Source organism: Bos indicus x Bos taurus, chromosome 17, assembly GCF_003369695.1.
Source record: "Bos indicus x Bos taurus breed Angus x Brahman F1 hybrid chromosome 17, Bos_hybrid_MaternalHap_v2.0, whole genome shotgun sequence".
In the NCBI taxonomy this organism is placed as follows: Eukaryota; Metazoa; Chordata; class Mammalia; order Artiodactyla; family Bovidae; genus Bos; species Bos indicus x Bos taurus.
In genome coordinates, this window is record NC_040092.1 from 14053483 (window position 1) to 14074417 (window position 20935).

The following is a 20935-nucleotide window of genomic DNA, read 5'->3' on the forward strand; positions in this document are numbered from 1 at the left end:
GAATTCAGGTGACTTAAATCGTCTGCCCATGTCATATATAATTAGCAAAGCCAAGACCCAAAATATCTCTTGCCTCTGAAGACAGGCAAGAGATGGACTTTGAGAAATGGGTGCCACTGGAAAGACATATAAAATTTCAGATATGTTAGCTCCTGTCTGACACCTTGATGGAAAATGCTCTACAGTAAGCAGTAGTGAGGTGGGTTGTTTTTTTTTTTTTTTTTTTTCTTCTGTTTCTGTCTTTTTTAATACAGATGACACAGGCCAAATATATACGACATACTGTATGCAAATACAGAAAAGTTACGGGAGAAATGAGTAAATGAAAGATTTACTCAAGAGTAAATGAAAAATATTTGAAGTCAAATTACCTTAGAATTTAAAATCTAAGGAGTTCCCTGGTGGTCTAATGCTTAGGATTTAGTACTTTCACTATTGTGGCTGGATTCAATCCCTGGTAGGGTAAATGAGATCTCACAGACTGTGCAGCACAGCCCAATAAATCAAAAAAAAGATTAAGAAAATCTCTACACAGTATCACTATAGTATTATCTAAGCACTAATCAACAGTAACAGGGAATGAACTGATCTTACTCTATGTGAAGTTTACAATGGGACCTTAATTTCTATAATGAAATTATGTTTTATGCATCACTGCAGTGACCCATCATTCTGTACACACTAGCAACCATATAGAAGATCCATTTATATGACTACTGCTAAGCTGTGACAGCTTCTCAAAATAGTTAATGGAATTACTTTTTAATTAAACAGTTTTGTATGTTAAAAAAATTAAGAGAAGAAATAAATTGTAGGAGCTTTGTTAAAATGCAAACTGAAGGGAAAAAATGGTTCAGGAAGCACAAGTACCCTTCAAGTGATACATCCTTTGATGATGCATTTCAATAACCTCAGTTTTGGCTTTCATGCTAGAAACTCTAAACATATTCAACCTGGGAAACAAGTCAATCTTATCTCAATAGAAATGGAGAGATAATCTCATCAAAACAGAAAGTCAATCTTATCTAAATAGAAATGGAGCCCTGGTGGTCTAGTGGCTAGGACTCCATGTTCCCAATGCAGGGGGCCAGGGTTCAACCCAGATGCAGCAACTAAAGAGTTTTGTGTGCCTGCCGCAAAGACTTGTTGAATAAACAACTAAAAAAAAAAAAAAAAGATGTAACAGAAAATTGTTCAGAATAAGATAGTGAACTGTATTTCAACAAATTTAGGTTGTAAAGAGAGAAGTAAGTTACAGCAAGTGGTCTAAGCTATGAGAAGAACAAAAGGGCAAGTATGTATTGGCCAACCCAGCTTCTACTGACAATGAATAAAGACAGCTAAAAACAACCATGCAAAATGCTTCCCTGTCTCATGAGTAGGGTAATTTTCACTCACAGAGCACAGTTAAAGTTTGATGAAAAGAGAACATTATTTTAAAGGACAAAAAACTATTACAAATTTTCAAAAGAATCTCAACTCATCCATTCTAATAGTAGGAAGGGAGCCAAACAGCATAATTATTCATTATTTTCTCAAAGAAACACTGTTTTCTTTGCTTCAAAATAAACTTATATTAGGATCCAAATCAAAATATGCCAAATAATACTTTATGGGGAAAAGGAATTAAAAATTATTGAAAACAGGTCAAGTATTAAGTGGAAGGCATCATATACATTATCTAACAAAACGTCAAAATGCATAGTTCAGTTCAGTTCAGTCGCTCAGTCATGTCTGACTCCTTGCAACCCCATGAATTGCAGCACGTCAGGACTCCCTGTCCATCACCAACTCCTGGAGTTCACTCAGACTCACGTCCAGAGAGTCAGTGATGCCATCCAGCCATCTCATCCTCTGTTGTCCCCTTTTCCTCCTGCCCCCAATCCCTCCCAGCATCAGAGTCTTTCCCAAAGAGTCAACTCTTCGCATGAGGTGGCCAAAGTACTGGAGTTTCATCCTCTATTTAATTTAAAGGGAATTAACGAAGACTTAAGAGAGGTCAAGGCAACTGTCCAAGTAACAGACCCTGAAACCAAACCAAGATCTAACCCAAAGTTCTTCAGAACTCAAGCTTTATTACACGTCACACTGCATATGACACAATTAACTTTCTTATAAAATAAGGAAGTTATTTCAAACTGACCTAGACTACATTTTCTAAGCAGTTCTATTGTAGCACTATAACCCTAGATATAGCTGAGATAAAAACAAAGGTACTAAAACGCCCTTTCAGTTTTGATCACCTAAAAGAACTATATATAAACTCAGGGAAAGAAATACAAAGTTTTTCCCATAGAAATTCTTAAATAGCCCATTCTTTCTCTTAGCTCTCTCCCCTTAAAACACCATCCAGAGCCTGGGACATACTCTTACATGGAAGTAAAGAAGTGCTCAAATGAGGAGGACAGGTCAAAAAACCACAGGAGCCATCATGAAGGGACTTCCCCCAGACAAATCCAGAAGAACTTACACATCAAATTAAGTGATAATAATAAACTATAATTCATTGAATAACCAGGAACCCCTTTTTTTCCAAAATTATAAAGATAAAAAGATTAAGTGAGACAGATAAATGCATAAATCTATGGAAGAAACTGAAAATCTTTTCCTTACAAAAGAATGCCAACTAAATAAAAATAGAAGGAATGGTACATTTGAAAATTAACATCAAAGTCACATAGTAATAAATGATATACAAGAACCATCAATAGAAGCTCAAACAAGTGATTTAGATTTTGATAACGAAAAGGAACACTACACAATTGTATTTGATCACACGAAATGCTGGGAGGGATGGTTCACAAGCTGGAATCAAGACCACCGGGATATATATCAACAACTTCAGATATGCACATGATACCATTTTAATGGCAGAAAGTTACAGGAGAGTGAAAAAGATGGCTTAAAACTCAAGATTAAAAAACAAAGATCACGGAATCTGGTCCCATCACTTCATGGCAAACAGATAGGGAAAAAGAGGAAACCGGGTCAGATTTCATTTTCTTGGGCTCAGAAATCACTGCAGACAATGACTGCAGCCATGAAATTAAAAGACTCTTGCTCCTTGGAAGAACAGCTAAGACAAACCTAGACAGTGTATTAAAAAGCAGACATCACTTTGCCGACAAAGATCTGTATAGTTCAAGCTGTGGTTTTTCCAGTAGCCATGTATGGATGTGAGAGTTGGACCATAAAGAAGACTGAATACCAAAGAATTGATGTTTTCAAACTGTGGTGCTGGAGAAGGCTCTTAAGAGTCCCTTGGACTGCAAGGAGATCCAACGAGTCAAACCTAAAGGAAATCAACCCTGAATATTCACTGGAAGGAATGGTGCTGAAGCTGAAACTCCAATACTTTGGCCACCTGATACGAAGAACCAACTCACTGGAGAAGAACGTAACAGTGGGAAAGACTGAGGGCAATGGGAGAAGGGGGCGGCAGAGGATGAGATGGTTGGATGGCATCACTGACTTGATGGACATGAGTCTGAGCAAACTCAAGGAGACAGTGAAGGACAGAGAATCCTAGCATGCTTTCAGGGGGTTGCAAATAGTCGGACACGACTTAGCAACTGAACAACAATAACATTGGATCTGGCCACAAATTACTTATTAATATCAAAGACAGAAATAAGGATCATAGTTAACAAGTCCTTTTCTATGGTGTCACTACTGAAAAAGTATACAGTACATCTAATCATGAGGGAAATATCTCAAATTGAGAGACATTATATAAAACATATGGCCTGAATCCATCCAAATGTCAATGATGACCCCAAGGGAAAAAAAAAAAAGGAAAAGTTAAGGAACTCTTCCAGATTTTAAAATGACCTCAGAACTAAATATAATGAATGATTAAGGGCTAATCTTGGGGGGGGCGGGGGGGAGGCATGCGGGAGAGAGGTTAAGCTAAAAAGAACATAACTGGGACAGATGATAACAGCTGAGTTGAACTACAGATTAGATAATGGTATTTTATCAATGTTATATTTCCTATGGGCTTACATGAGAGGATGTCCTTGTCCTTAGGAAATGTATGCCTAAATACTTTAGAGTTATAAAAAATGAATCTCAACTGTGCAAATGACGTTTCAGGGAATAAATCTGAATGCACTCATGTGCACGCACAACACACACTGAGTGCAAAGCTGGGGGTGGGTGAGAGGGTGAGGAATCACATGGAATATAAAGCAAATTGGGCAAAAGAGAAACTGTAAGTGAATCTATGTAAAAGGATATATGGAGTTCTTTGGGCTATTTCTAAAAATTCCGTAAGTCTGAAATTATATCAATATTAAAAAAAAAACGAGAAGTTTATATAAAATTTCATAAAGTTGTATGTGAAATGTTTTGAGAGCTACAGGAACCTTCTGAGTATCTAGCATTACACTAGGGTGTCAAAACCACCATGCTGCCGCTCCTTCTCTTACCTTTCTAACAGATTGTGGATCGCTTTGAAGAGCAGCGTCCGACATTCATAGGAAAGGCCATTTTCCCAGAGTCCTTCTTCCACAACTGAAAACAAAACAAAACAAAGCAAAACAAAAAAATGAACCAGTAAGCAGGGCATCCAAATAAAAATAAAAGAAACTTTAAAAATATTTTTCTAAAGCAAAGTTAATGAGTTAATTTAAGTAGATGAACTTACACTGAAACAGAAAATAAGTTCAATCCTTGCCCAAAGTCATAAAATACTTATGTACAGAGGGAATAATGTCTCAATTTTAAAGTTACTGAAACATGGGCATGGCACATCCCCCTCACACAAAGGTCTTACCAACCTGCCTCTGCAAAGTCTGAAACCATCCAAAAATCTCAAATTACTCTTTCTACCTAATAGTGCCTCAAAGATTAATTTTACTAAGGTTCTACTTAAAATAACAAAATGGCACAGATTAATACAAAGGTAATCATGCGTATTTTCAGAGAGAAAACCAAAAAAGAAAATCCAAAAAAAAAGGAACATTACACAAATTTCTCTAAATGTTTTGAAAGCAGGTATCTGAATAGGATTTTTAAAACATGGTTTTAGGGAGAATGTCAGAAAATTAAATCTTAATATAACATCAAATTCATTTCCTGAACTCATAATTTCATTAATGTTTAACATTTGGCAAAGTTTTAATATTTGTTTAATATTTGCCTTTGAAATATGCTGCAGCATCACTTGAAGAGCCGCAAGGAACTTTAACACCAGAGAATCCAACAGACCAACAATATACCTCATGCATTCCTAACATTCTTTTCATATGTAAAAACTATAAAATGCCTGAGAGAAGATAGCTAATTTTCTTCTAAATTACATTAGTTCATTTCAACACAGCAAAATATTCAAAGGATGCAGACAACATTTGCAGATGAAAATTTTCCTCTCCCTTTTTAACATGCTGTCTTGACAAAAGTACTCACCGGAGAAAATTGTAACAGAATTAAAACACATGTTAAATCCACAATGTACTTTCCATGCATTTACCGCACCAACTATCTTTCAAATTGCATCTCCTCATTCTCCAATTAGAATTTGAAAAAGTATACTTACATTTGGGGGTTTTTCTCTATACGAATTTTTTTTTTAAATGATAAAACTGTGTAAATATTTCTTTTCTTGGGATGTCAGGTAATTTTTTTATCTTCCTATGTGGCTTATCATGACCTACCAGATTTTTCCAAATTAACCTCTGACAAGAGACATTTTATACTATTTCTAACTAGATAAATGGAAATAAAAGTATAGCAAATAAACATTCCGGCTAGCAACAGACTATCTCTGCTCAGGACAAAACATCCAAACGTTTTCTACAGTCCTGTAAAGGCATCATGAATCTCTACTTTCACACATTTATCTTTGGGGTTGAGCTTTTCTGAGTGAGAAAGCAAGCTAATATATTTCAATGAAAGGAACACCCCATATTAATTTGCTCTTCTTTCCTAACATAAGCTAAAAATTCCTAAAACTTAATAACAAAGCCCAGCTCTTCTGAATTACTCTTCAAAACAGTCACTGGTTTCAGCTTTTTCTATAGTCTTTAGTGCCATAAAGAGTGTTGATGATGCAGTATTTATGAAAAAAGTATCCCATTCGTCCTTCCAAGATTTTCTTCCAAGTTGGTGGCACCTATTCTGCACATTAAAAACACAGGAACTTTTATAATTAAAACCTTCACACATACTTTAGTGTAGAATAATAGGCCTCAAATAAATTCCAACACCAAATTATCAACAGTGTCATTTGCTTCAACCACACTGCTTTCCTTTTTCTCTCTTTTTTCCTTGATATATTTTTGAAGCACACCCCACTCCAAAGTACTTCAGTATATATAAAATTTGAATCTAAACAAGGTCTATCAATTGCCTGTCAAGTTGTATCTCTTAAGACTCCTTAATCTCAACATCTCATCTCCTTTTTTCAAACATGGCATTTATTTATTAAAGAAACCAGGTTAGTTGTTTTATAGAATACCTTGCATTCACATCTGATTGTTTCCTCATCATATTCTTTAATGTTGGCACTACTTTGATCTTAACAGAAGACGTCAAAGGAAAGCTCTCAGACAACAAGCAGAGCTCTATTTCTTCCTCAAAAGATCCTCAAATACTTTGTTAACTGAAATGTGGAAGGGTTATAGCTATCTGGTCATGCACTGTGGAATACTAAACAAGTTTTAGCATGCACAGGTAATGCCAACTACATCACTGTGCTATGATGCACAGTGATCTTATCCTGATTTCAAGAATTTTTAAAATAGGCCTTAGAAATTTTTCTTTGAAAAAAATCTTAAAAGAGCAATTACAACACACCTACACCTAACATCATACTGTTAAAACACTGAATGTTTCTCCTAATATCAAAAACAAAGCAAGGCTGTCTGCTCTGATCAGTCTTCTTCCACTTTACAGTGGAGGTCTCAGCCAGTACAAGAGAGTAAGTACCAGGCATACTAACTGCAACAGAAGAAATGATCTTTATACAGATGACGTGACTATTAGAAAATCCTAAAGGATCAACAAAGAAGAGCTACTAGAACCAAAACTGAGTTTAAGTTAGTTAAGGTCAATAGACACAAAATAATCATATTTCTATACAATACAATGAATAATTAGAAATTTTTCACAATTTGAGTACTATTTACAATAGCACCAAATCCCATGAAATTCTTAGGTGTAAATCTTATAATTGGGAGACTAACACTACCTAACTTCCAGGTTAACTATAAAGCTAGAATAAATAAGACAATATGGTACTACAGAGAGGACAGATACACATACAGATCAACAGAACAGAAGTCAGTCCAGATATAGACCCACAAATATACTGTCAACTGATTTCCAACACAGCTTGCAAAAGCAGTTTTGTTAAGAAAACAGTCTTTTCAACAGATGATGCTAGGATTAATGAATATCCTGATACAAAAAAATTGAGCCTCAAACCATACCTCCCACCATATAGAAAACCTCAAAATGGATCATAAAATAAAATGCAAAACCTAAAACTATAAAACTGTGAAAATATAGGAGAAACCTTTTATAAGTTTAGGTTAATCAAAGACTTCAAAGCTGACACCAAAAGCATGATTCATAAATAAAAACTGTTAAACAGAGCTTCATAATAACTTAGCTCTTTAAAAAACACAGAAAGTTATAGTAAGCTATAGAAAAGATAAGCCACAGATGGAGGGAAAACAATTACAAATCACATACCTGTCAAGGACATGTATTCAGAAAATGCTGTTGTTGAAAAAAAATCTCAAAACAACACAATTTTTAAAAAAAATTTTTAGAGAATGGAGAAACATTTGGACACTTCACCAAAAAGATATACGAATGGCAAATAAAAACATGAAAATATGCTCAAAATATCATTGGTCATTAAGGAAATGCAAATTAAAACCACAGTAAGATATCACCCATTAGAATGGCTTGAAAGAAAAACTGAAAATCCTAAGTGCTAGTGAGCATACAGGTAACTAGAACTGTCCTATACTGCTAACGGAAATGCAATATTAGTAAAGTCACTTTGGAAAAGCGGACTGGCAATTTTTCAGAAGTTAAACATATGCTTTATATACAGCTTAGCAATATCCCTCCTAAGTATATATGCAAGTGGAATAAGAACTTAGGTTTACATGAAAAACTGTAGCAATTTTTTTTTGCCCCCATAGTTGACAAAAACTAGAAACTACCCAAATGTCTCTTAACTGGGGAATGGTCAAACACTGGAAAATCCATACACCGAGATACCATTCAGAAATAAAATGAACTACTGATACACCTAAAACATGAACGAGTGTCATTCAAGTGTTAGTCGCTCAGTCGTGTCTGACTCTTTGTGACCCCATGGACTATAGCCCACCAGGCTCTTCTGTCCATGGAATTCTTCAGGCAAGAATACTGGAGTGGGTTGCCATTTCCTACTCCATCTGATACACCTAAAACATGAATGAATGTCATTAGGCTAAATGGAGAAAGTCACACTTAAAAGGCCACATGCCATATGATTTCACTGGGTGACATTCTTGCAAAGGCAAACTTGAGGTAACGTGAACCACTCAGTGGTTTCCAGGGATGGGGTGGTGAGAGGAGGGCTCATAACATAAAGACATGAGAAAATGGGGCAAGGGGCATGGAGGTTGGGTTGGGGGTGCTTCTGGAATATGCTTAAACTGATTTTTAAAATACATTTTTAGTGTTGAAAATGAGAACAGAGTGTGAATTATAAGAACTCCTACTCTAAATATGTATTCTAAACATAATTGTTTTTATTCAAAGGATTGTGTATATTTGATTAACCTAAATTATTAAAAGCAAAAAACAGTTGTAAACAAAAAGAGACCACAGACCCAACCACAGTAGTCCTCCCAAACAACATAATATACTATTATCTATAGTATGTACTCTATGTTAATCACTATAAATAATACAAAGAGAGAGTCTCTTTCCTGGCTCACTCTGAAAAGAATCTGCCTGCAGTGTAGGAGACTTGGGTTTGATTCCTGGATCGTGAAGATCCTCTAGAGAAGGAAATGGCAACCCACTCCAGTATTCTTGCCTGGAGAATCCCATGGACAGAGAGGCCTGGCCGACTACAGTCCATGGGGAAGCAAGAGACAGACACAACTTAGTAACTAACCCACCATCATAACAAGAGATGAAAATAATTCAGAAAGATGTTTTTGCTTTTTAAATATTAAAAATATGAAAAAGTATCTTTATTAGTATTATTAATTAAATTCTCATGTCTCCCTATACAGTATAACAAAATTTAGGAACCAATGTAATAAAATAACAGGGAAGAAAGTAGTAACATGAAGTAAAACAGATTCCTCCACATTAAGCTCTTGTTTAAGAAAAGTATACTAAAGCTGAAACAATAATAGAAAATTATGAATTATCCTATAAGTTAACCAGTAAATTTTTAAATATAAGTCAGTAAAGGTAATTAAAAAGGATACAGTGTTTGAACTTCATATAAACATTTAAGTTTCATAAGTCATATGATTTATTGCAGATTTCAAAGCAGTCAATAATTTACTAGAAGTCAGCAACTGTGATCAAAGATTAACCACTGTAATAAAAACCATCAATATAAGCTATGGATTTAAGGATAATGCATTAATATACTAACCCTTTTAATTAACTATTTATATATACCCAATAAACTTGTAGAAAGGAACATTAAGTCAGAACATACTTTATTTCTATCAATTTCACATACAGAATTTTCAGAAATACAAGAGTGATCAATCTCTAAAATTCCAAAAGAAGCAAAATCTAGAATGACATTTTTGGAGTCTGGTAATAGATATTTGGCCAATAATCACTGGCCAACCGTTCTTGGCTATAAATCAGGAATGTTCTCAAAAATCAAACAGACTTTGAAAACCACTGTGAGGCAAAATTACTTTAAATACTTTTCAAATCTGCTATTGAATGCTGAAACTCTTTTCTTTTAAAACACTAATAGGAAAGCAAAATAACTTAAACAGTCAAGGTTAGTTTTCTCTTCAGGAATAAACAATCTTTCTCATTTAATTGAGGCTTCATGTACCCAGTGTGAACCAAGCACTCCATCAGTGCATGCAGATGCAGGGGAAGGGTCCTCTTTTCACAACACTCTGAGACAGAGTGAAAGGACACGCAGCATTCCTTTTTCTCACTCAATACCTGACTTCTCCCCAACACTGCAAGCTGCTTACTTCATGAACTCTGGCTGGGAACAAAGATGGTCAGTCACCCCTAACAGGAGACGAAAATGCTGATTCTCCTACAAGTGGGACAAGGATCCGTAAGCTAAATGCTAGGTGCTCCTACACCATAATTTTGACCCTAGATCTTGGGACACAAAAGGGAGTGGACAGAGAGAACTTTCTGTCAGCACTAAAAACAGAGGCTGCAAGATTAAGTTTCCTGAGGTACTGTAGCATCAAGGGCTTGGTGGTGATAACATAGTTTTCTCAGACCACATATGCAGCACTGATCCTAAAAGACAATACTCAGTATTCTCTTACCCAACTCCTCTTCTTAGTTTGCAGCTAAAAACACTGACCAATATACTTTATTCTAATCTTCATTTGAGAAAACTAAGGCTTAAAAAATAAACTTCCTGATGGTCACATAATAAATTAAAAAATCTGGTGTTAAATGTAACTACACTCAACAGGACTTCCCTGGTGGCTCAGATGGTAAAGCGTCTGCAGGAGACCCGGATTCAATCCCTGGGACGGGAAGATGTCCTGGAGAAGGAAATGGTAACCCACTCCAGTATACTTGCCTGGAAAATCCCATGGACGGAGAAGCCTGGTGGGCTACAGACTGTGGGGTCACAAAGAGTCGGACACGACTGAGGGACTTCACTTTCACACTCAACAGCTAATGGGATCAAATCATTTTGTATCTACTTTTATAAACAATAAAGTATACAACTTAGTCCATTAATTAAACTCCTGAAGGGAAGCAATTTATTTCCATAACTGCACTGACTAGGACATCGCAGATACTCATAAACCTGTTTTAAATTGACTTGTTAGTATGTGTGTCCACATCTTTCAGATTTCATTGGAATTCGTTTCAATCTAAAATCTTATATCTAACAAAGAGGATTAGCAGCAAAGATGGGATTCAAATCCAAGTTTTCTGACTAACGCCCAATGCTCTTTCTACTATTACACCATACTTCTCCGTAAGTTTTTGTTGTTAAACTGCCCCACCCCAGCTTTTATTCTCATGCCAAGTAGAAAGGCAAACTTCACACTTAAATTTCCCCTTGGATTCATAATTTGCACCTTAAATTAATGTTTTCTAAATAACTGTAAAGTAACCTATTCAAAGGTTAAGTAAAACTGAAAGTGCTTCTGCAATCTATTTGTACAGATCCATGATAAAGTCAAAGAAAATCACAGATTTTTAAAATTAATATATCTGACACACCCCCCACCCAAGGTAAAATTTAAACCAGTACTTCATTTACTTTATATTGTGATTTTCCAAAAAGTATTCTTTTTTTGAGGGGGGGTGGTGGGGGGCTGGCAGACGGAGGAGTTAAAAAGTAGCTAGTCTAGGTTAAGATGCTATAAATGACATGAGGTGCATTTACTACTTAATTCTCTATCTCCCTTCCAATTGGACTGAGAAGAAAAGCCAACTGCCAAGAAGTTTTACAAGAAGGTAGGCAGATGCTAGGCCCTATCCTTAAGAAACCTACCATCTCCCCAGGGCACACTGTCTTCATCTTAAAAAAAAAAAAAAAAAGCCTTTCTAATTCTTTTGATCTTTCAAGTTTCAACTTAAAATGCTTATTAACTCCTTAAGAATATAAATTATCAAGAAGACTGTCTCTGTAGAATACACTTACTGTATATAATGGAAAATTTTTTCTAAAACTTTGTTAACAGTCTCAGGAAATAAAAGCAACAAAAGAAGTAAAATGAATGCACCAAAAATGACTGGCAAACCAAATAAATTCAACCAAAATAAATTCCTAAATTAAAACATGCTCTTGATGTTTTGTGGTCGATTAAAGCCAGACTGAAACTGAAAAATAAAATTAAGTACAACCATAACTGCCTACTTACAAAGAAAAACAATTTTGGCACTAAAGTTATCTAACTTAAATTGCAAAAGCTATAATCAGAATTTGTTCAAATGGCTGTTATTTAACCTTTTTTAATATACTAATTCTCATAATCAAATATTTAAACTGTGAAACTATTACATAAATGTTTTCTTTTAGTGGAGAGACAGTGTTTTAGAAGCAAAAATTTAAATAGCAGTAATTACTGCTTAGTTCACAAATAATTTTTTTAAATCATCACAAATTGTACTACAAATTCTTTCAACTTTGCTAAACATGGTTCCTTGCAGAATTAATAAGCTTCTTTGAAAGAAAAATCATATAAAACGTTCAGGGGGAAAAAAAAGTCAATATGGCAAAATATCAAAGCAGCATATACTTCAATGATTTTGTGTTTCCCAGCAGAGATCACGGAAAGATATCTCTTCCAATTCGACAAATGAAACTGACATACTTTACTTGAAGGGGGAAAAAAGGGAGGAGGGAGAATGGAATAGGGTAAGGGAGGAGCATAAAAATTGTGAAACCTTCAAGAAATTCAAGCTCATGCTTTTAGAATTCAGGTCACCCTGCCTTACGCAGTTTAAAAGTAGAATTACTTTCAAAGAATACATATTTCCTCAGAGCTATGATACATATTTCCTTTTAATGTATCATATTGCGGCAACAGCTGAAATGAACGTCTAGACATCAAAAACACTTCTTACTCCCACCTACTGCTTTTTTACCTCAGGCATCAAAACTAATGAAACCTATTATCCAGAACATTGAGTTCAGTAACCACATTGGCCACTGCAAATACTGGAGGGGGGAGGGGCACTTTCCAGGGATGGCACTCCTGATTCAGCCATTAAAATTACTGAAAATCAAATTGTGTGCCAAACTCCAGAAATACACACAGATTAAAGCAAGGCACATGAAACAAGAAGATTATTTCTCAGTTAGATTTCAGAAGCAAAATGATAAAGATAATACAGCTCTGAATCCAGAATTTATAATTTTCCCACAGCCTTTGTGGTCAAACCTTTATCTGCAATATATAAAAAAGCCCACTAGATTTTTTTTTGTTTTTCTTTTTTTTTAATTAAATCTACTACCTAGGAATTATACTTAGCAAACATAATAATATTTAACAATTTATCATTTATCCATTTAATTTTAAGGGTTGCAATAAATATTTTCAAGATAAATAGATGGAGATTTTTGAAGTATCTGCTGTTTCTTTTTCTAAATTGGGGTATAGCTGATTTACAGTGTCTTCTTAAAATTGACTTATAAAAAAACTGAGTAACAAAGTAGCATAATGCTACATTAATTCTGAGATATAGCACAATACCCATAAAAAATCCAGTTACATACAACACTATTGATTGATCACAGTTATGCTGCCATCGATTTGCCTTGTAAGATCTATATTTGAAGTCATTAATAACTAAATGGACTGACTTATTACTTATATAAAATCAACCCACCTAGAGCTCTGATTTCCCTGAATTGTTCATGGATGTAGAATACTTGCTATCACTTAACAAATCTATGTTGAAATGGATTTTAACTTTCCCAATGTCAATTAATCAATCAAATAAGAATTTGAGATATAAGGTATATATCAAAATGGTCAATTTGTTTCGACCTATTTGCCACTTTACATGATGACGAACACTGACATTTATCAGACAGAAGCACAGCTGTAATTCAAAATTTTAACAGTATAATGTCTAACTAAGGAATCTCTAACAGCATGAGTTCTCTGCCAGTTGCAGGATAACCAGAATTTTAATGACGGTTTCTACACACCACTGAAGCAGTTGAGACATGACCTAAGTTAGCATTTCAATGGATCACAGGACTCCATGAAAAGCCACTGAACTTTAAACTGAAGGAGACCATAAAACTAAATTTCTAGATAAATTGAACAAGACTTTCAAAAAACAACTGCTACAGAAAACAGTCAGGCTGCTGTGCTACTTTAATAGCTACACAATGAAAAAAAATCTTGCACAATGGCTGTTACTGACTTCGAAGAACTAAACTTGCCCCCATTTTTTACTCCTTTCAAAGATTTTTAAGTAATTATTAATTTTTATCCTTTCAAGCTATTAATATGCTCTTAATTTTATAATACACATAAACAAACAAAGGCCTAGAGGAACAGCCACTGAAATTAATAGAATAATTATTATTTTCTTTTTTACCTCTTTGTGTATGTTAGCGATCTTCTTTAACGAACATGTTACTTTTAAAAAGAGACATCATATCTGAAATAGATTTTTTAAATGTCTACTGTTGTTTATTAAAGAGCAGTATATTTAAAAAAAAAAAAAAAGCTACGTGCTCATAAATTACAAGAAAGGTAACATCCTCAGGACAGGAATCGCCACAAGATAAATTAAATTTTGAAAAAGGAAAACCAGACATATGATTCCGTTAGAATATACATTTAAACCCATCAATACTGCAAAATGAACATTTTATAAACTTTCTCTAAGACAATGACTTTAATGAAGATGACTCAACTATTGATTTCAACATTGGCAAAACTGAGCAGTAAAAATTAAAAATATTTCCTTCCACTCTTCAGAAACAACCTGATTTGAAACACAAACACACACCCACCCCCACCAGACTGCATGAGCGCACACACACACACCCACCCACCCACTCACCCACACACACACACACACACCAGGCTGCTACTAAAATTTTAACAGAGAAAGTCTCCAAATTGCCTTTTACACTAAAGCTCAAACAGTTGTCTGTCACTGCTATTACAGTGAGTAATCCTTGCAGCTGTAAGTGTTTGAAAGGCAGCTGTCTCATTGGCATTCTCTCCCCACCCCCACTCATCCAGCATTTCTGTTCTTGCTACAATAATCTTAAAGAGCATTTTACAGGAGGCTTAGCCCTGGCTGAGGGCACTCTACGGCGTGACCGAGAGAACATGGAAACACGATTCATTAGACACGCCTGGAGTGATAACAATGGTGCTGCTTCTTGCTGCCTTTCATTTCGTACATCAGGCTGAGACTAATGCATTCTCGTTACACAACAAGCACATTTATAGACAGGAAAAAACTGTAATCACCTTTGATTAAGAGACAGCATATTTTTCCTATATGAGCCGCCAGCCATACTGACAGAGTAATTATTTTTTAACTGACAGGTTAAAATAGCAAATGTAGCAAAAATAACATCTGCCCAAAAGAGACAGAGAGATGACTACTATAAAGACTTCATACACAAAGGTTTCTTAGACCAGGCTCAGTGCCATACCCTTGAGAACTGATGGGTACCTGGGCTTATATTTAAGCTACACAGTCTATGAGAAATAGAACAGGCCCTTTAAGCAATCTCAATCTATACACCCAATTCTTTATAGGTAAAAATTACAGAATTTCGTTGGTCACTTTATCTGTAATTATTACTGACCTCCTTTCTACTTCTTTCACCACAGTACTACAAAATTCAACAGTACTATTAATCTTCTTCTCATTTTCCATTATACAAAATAATTTATCCTTTTACATAAAATGCTAGCCCAAAACAGAAAATCTGCTTTCTATCCAACTGTAACATCAAAAAAGTGTAATTTTGATTAAAAACAGGGATATAGAATAATTATTTTCTATCACCCAGCTTCCTCAATCACTGCACCCAATAAAGGTTTGAATTGTACATATAAAAGAATATAAAAGACCTAATTTAAACTGAAAAAAGTCGTAAACCACATTACATTGACAATATGTAAAGCCAATTTTCTTACAGGATTTCTTACTTCTTCACATACCCATTCACTTGCAGCCTTTTGTGGTTCATGCATATATGTTGCTCACTTATTACTTATGGGGAGCTTGGTAGTTTAAATTATTAGCCAGAAACTAAAAGATTATACATTAGCCAAAAATATTGCAAAGTATTTTTTCAAGGTTAGCAGACTGCATAATTAAGCATTTTTTAAAAGATGTTTAGTTTCTCTTTTAAGCTTTCTATGATATACCTCTATTTTACACCGAGAATGTGCTACAAAACTACCAAAACATTTTGTACATGTGAACATTTGCTAAAACATTAAGGAACCAAAAGTGAGCAAATAACTGAAAAGGTCTGGTTCACGAAACTTTTGAGTTCTAAAAACAGCTTTAAAAAACAACAACAACAACAAAAAAAAACGGTTGTGTAGAGCAAATGAGTTTTTGTAAAGCAGTAAAATGTTTAAGTAATGTTTAGCTGCTGGATTATAGGTTTGCTGACCTGTGCCTCTACCACACCAAACTAGAAACTAGGAAATATGCTGTTCATCTTTGATGTGTCTGTAAGAGGACCACTGAACGTCTAACATCTAAACACAGTGTGCTTTGAAGAGAAGTCTGATGTGCATCACAGTACATCAGAATTACATAAGTTTAAAAATTTTATCATCTGGAATAAAATAACATCTACTACAGAAGGTAACAATCATACAATTTCTATTCTACAGGTGCCCAAGTCTCGTCTCTCTTATTTTGGTCTCTCTTAATTATTTTAAAAAAATCAGTATAAATGAATTCTTACTTTAATAAATAACCTGCTGTTTTACATTGGAGAAGGCAATGGCACCCCACTCCAGTACTCTTGCCTGGAAAATCCCATGGACGGAGGGGCCTGGTGGGCTACAGTCCATGGGGTCGCTAGGAGTTGGACACGATTGAGCGATTTCACTTTCACTTTTCATTTTCATGCATTGGAGAAGGAAATGGCAACCCACTCCAGTGTTCTTGCCTGGAGAATCCCAGGGACGGGGGAGCCTGGTGGGCTGCCGTCTATGGGGTTGCACAGAGTCGGACACGACTGAAGCTACTTAGCAGCAGCAGCAGCAGCAGCTGTTTTACATATAAATTTCCATTATATTAATCTGGCTCTTAGAAGGATCTCAAATCATTATTTTTACTTTTAAAAGCAGGCCCGTGTAAGTCTGCCCTGAAGTCTTCAAAGTTAGTTTATGCTTTAAAAAAATTTTTTAAACAACCTATTAGAAAGCATTAAAAGCATCCCAAAACTTTAAATTCAAACATACACAGAAAGATGTTGCCTTTTCCCAAAACTTTTAACAAACTTTTAAACAGTTTCCAACTCATAAGCAAAAAATTTATAGATGATCTAAGCACTCCAACAGAGCCAACATTCTACTTCATGTAGGTGTTTCAACACTATAAGATTCCTTTACAGTAACAAGATTCAAATACAAAAACTTGCAAGCGCTTTGGGAAATGAAGATCAGTTATTTACCCAGCGGTGTGAGTGAGTTCAATCCTATTTTCTTTCTAAACTTGGCCAGAATGGCATTTGATTGGAGGGTAGGGCAACCCAGTAATTTTGGATCGGGCACAATCTGGAGCTGGGAAGGGCTGAGTAGGTTCAATAACACACGAGGCAGTGGTTTAGTCCCTGTGATCCTGGGAGGACGCTGTCCTACGGAAGAGCCCCAACAAGTCTCTAGTCTTTTCCATCTCCACATTAAAAAAGTAGTACGCCTAGAGTTTTATACAGATATAAATAATGGAGTTCTGCTACCGAGGATTCATTTGAAAACATAAGTAAGTACAAAGAGTTTGCAAAGAGGACAGAACTTGCAAACCACTGGAAAAGGAAACGGAGTAAACAGGACCAGAAACCCACAAAGACTACTCTCTAGCACTACTACTCTCTAGCACTACACTCCCCGGCGCCACAGCTTTTTTCACACTTATCTGCACTCTTTTTGAGTGTTTCCAGCCCTCCAACTCCATGATTCTAAGGATGAGTGCTAGCATATGAGGAAGCCTGCCAAGACAAAGTGTGAGGGCTTCAAATACAGAGTCCAAAACCCAGTATGCAACTGAACACTAAAGTTAAGCATTACTGGTTAATAGACTATACAGACTAGCCATAGAATTTATCAACCACTTAGGCTTTTCACAGGGGAAAAAAAAAGTATGTTTCTCTCAAATTATTAACTTATAGATGGCCTTTCTGAAAACACAGTATTAATATTTACTTCGTCAATTGGTGTTTGTCCATGATGAATCTCCTTTCCAGTTTTTAAAACCTGCTATTATAAAGTACAATTAAAAGTTACCATAATGACCATTTATCACTGAAGGGAAAAGAAGAGAGTTTTGATAATGAAAAACAAACTCAAAAAGCTTCTGGAGTGCTGGTAAAATTTCTCAGGAGCTATATTTTAGATGTCTTTGTAGAATAATTCATTTATCTTGAATGTAAATCTCTATCATAGCTCACAATTTTAAAGTATGTGTTCAACTATGCTCCTAAAACATAAAAAATGTATATGGAATAAAGAAGATTAAATTTTAATTGCATATACACTATAATCACAACTTTTAAGAATGCATGTCTAAATATCTTAAAATGGAATAAAAAAACATAGTCATTGTTATAAATTTTAAATTTAAGTACACGCTTGCAGGCATGCTCAGTTGCGTCCAACTCTTTGTGACCCCAATCAGGCTCCTTTGTTCATGGGATTTCCCAGGCAAGAAACAGTACCGGAGCGGGTTGCCATTTCCCACTCCAGGGGATCTTCCCAGGCCAGGGATCCAACCCAAGTCTCTTGTGTCTCCTACGCTGGCAGACAGATTCTTTACCACTGCGCCACTTGGGAAGCCCAAGTACATGGATACGCTCCTTAAAATAAAAGTAAATGTCTTACCTAAAATATGCATTCCTAAAGGGCTTAGCAAATCAAATATTTATCAGATAATAAAGAAAATAGCCTAAAAATAAAATGCAGTAAACATGAAACAGATATCATCTGGACAAAACATAAACTAACACTTTGTTGGGCTTCCCAGGTGGCGCTACTGGTAAAGACCCTGCCTGCCAACGCAGGAGACCTAAGAGACTGGGCTTCCATCCCTGGGTCCCGAAGATCCCCTGGAGGAAGGCATGGCATATACTCTGTAAAGTACATGTATTGTTGTTACATTTCCTTTACAATACAGCTTCATCAAGAAGCAAAAACTTCTAAACCGCTCTCATTGTTTTCACTCTTGGTATTCTAAGCCCACTTTTCGTGAGGTGATCTTTCCAAAACTTAAATCACACCATTGCGTTCTTCTGTTTCAAACTCTACTCCAATGGCTTCACGTGACAGTAATAATCTATTTAAGCTCATTACCACAGCCTACAAAGTTCCATCTGATCTCATCTCTATCTCTTTCATCTCCCATGAGCTTACCAGTTTCAACAGCACTGACCTTCTGTTTCTGCAACAAGTGAGGTTGGAGGTTTTTGCCCTTACTTTCCCCTGGGATTGCATGTCTGGCTGGGTTCAGATCTCAAATCTCAACCCAAAATGTCATTTCCTCCCAGAAGCTTTTTGCTAAATAACCCCCTTACCTAAAGTATCCCTATCCTTTCCTAGTCACTCACTTTTTCACCATTTGCACTGTAACACATGATCATATGAAATTATTCATTCGTTTACTGTCTTTTATCCACACAGAACAATGCCACTTCCAAAATACACAGGCGGAATGTCAATACTTGTGTACTTACGATATCATACACTGTGACCTCAAAAAAACCAAAACATTCAGAACTTCTCTGGTGGCGCAGTGCATAAGAATCCGCTTGCCGATGCAGGAACACAGGTTCAAACCCTGGTCTGGGAAGATCCCACATGCTGACGAGTAACTAAGTCCATGTGCCACAACTATTGAGACTGTGCCGTACAGCCCACAAGTCCCAACTTCTAAGCCTGCATGCCCCAACTACTAAAGCTCGAGCACCAAGAACATATGCTCTGCAGAGAGAAGCCACCACAATGAGAAGCTCACCAATGAGACCTCACACTTCAACGAAGAGTAGCCCCAGCTCACTTCAACTAGAGAAAGCCTACGTTAAGCAACAAAGACCCAGCCCAGCCCAAAATAAACAAATAAATAAAATTACTTTAAAAATAAAAACATTCAAAGTGGAACAAAAAGCAACCCATCACCCAAAGACAATTTAATGTCACTCAGCTTTTCAGACAAGGGAATTATATACAATATGGTAGCATGGTATAGCATGAGTCTAAGGTTTTTAACACTATGCATAACAGACACTTCATAGAAAGTGTCTTTATCTTTATTTCTACTGATGATTTAAGGCAAGTTGTACACATTCTCACAGTTGTGGTTTTATACAGTTTCCATGGAAACCAAATAGGGTCATAATTAAAGCACAAAAACATTTCTAAAGAATCAAGTATAAATGAAAGATGTGATGCAAATAAGATTTTATATGAACCCATGATCATTAACAAGATTAGAATGACTAACGAGAAGCATTCTTGAGGGGAAAAATCAATTGAATTAAGTTAAATTACAATGCTTTAAAATAATGGCAATAAACTATCACAATTTAAAGCAGTTCATGTAAGGACGTGAGCCTATGTTTTTTTGTGCTAAAATCAGATAACTCTAAGTTATAAAACTTCTATCCCAATAAGGAACATTTAGAAACAAAACGAACTCATCATCTTTCCTCAGCATAACTGATGCTAGTAATCAACTATAGATGGTTGCTATTAGTATTATTATTGACTCTGTCACTATAAATTTATAATGTCCTCTAATTTCTGACTGTCAGTCATATTCATCAAATTTAGAAAATAAAGTTACACAATTATTTAGCAACCTTAAATTCACATTATATGTTGATATAACTATATATAAACGTGTTACTTGTTTCAGTCTATAAGGTACGAGCCAAAAGTCTCTCTATAGTTATCTGAAGCTACATCTATAAAGGCCACAGGAACATGTTTTTTTTTGGGGGGGGGGGCGTGGGAAGGAATGCAAAAAAAATTTTTTTGGAAGAAAAATACCAAATTTTTGGTATTTT

General features: G+C 35.5%; 1 protein-coding gene across 2 annotated transcripts in view; it reads right to left on the reverse strand.

The window, feature by feature from the left end:
* Nucleotides 1-20935, reverse strand: part of MED13L (mediator complex subunit 13 like) — a 277887-nt gene that overhangs the window by 129953 nt on the left and 126999 nt on the right. For both annotated transcript variants that reach the window (XM_027566693.1, XM_027566692.1), the window contains exon 3: nt 4431-4515. In XM_027566693.1, coding sequence (XP_027422494.1) covers nt 4431-4515 — 85 coding nt within the window. The remainder of the gene's footprint in view (nt 1-4430; nt 4516-20935) is intronic.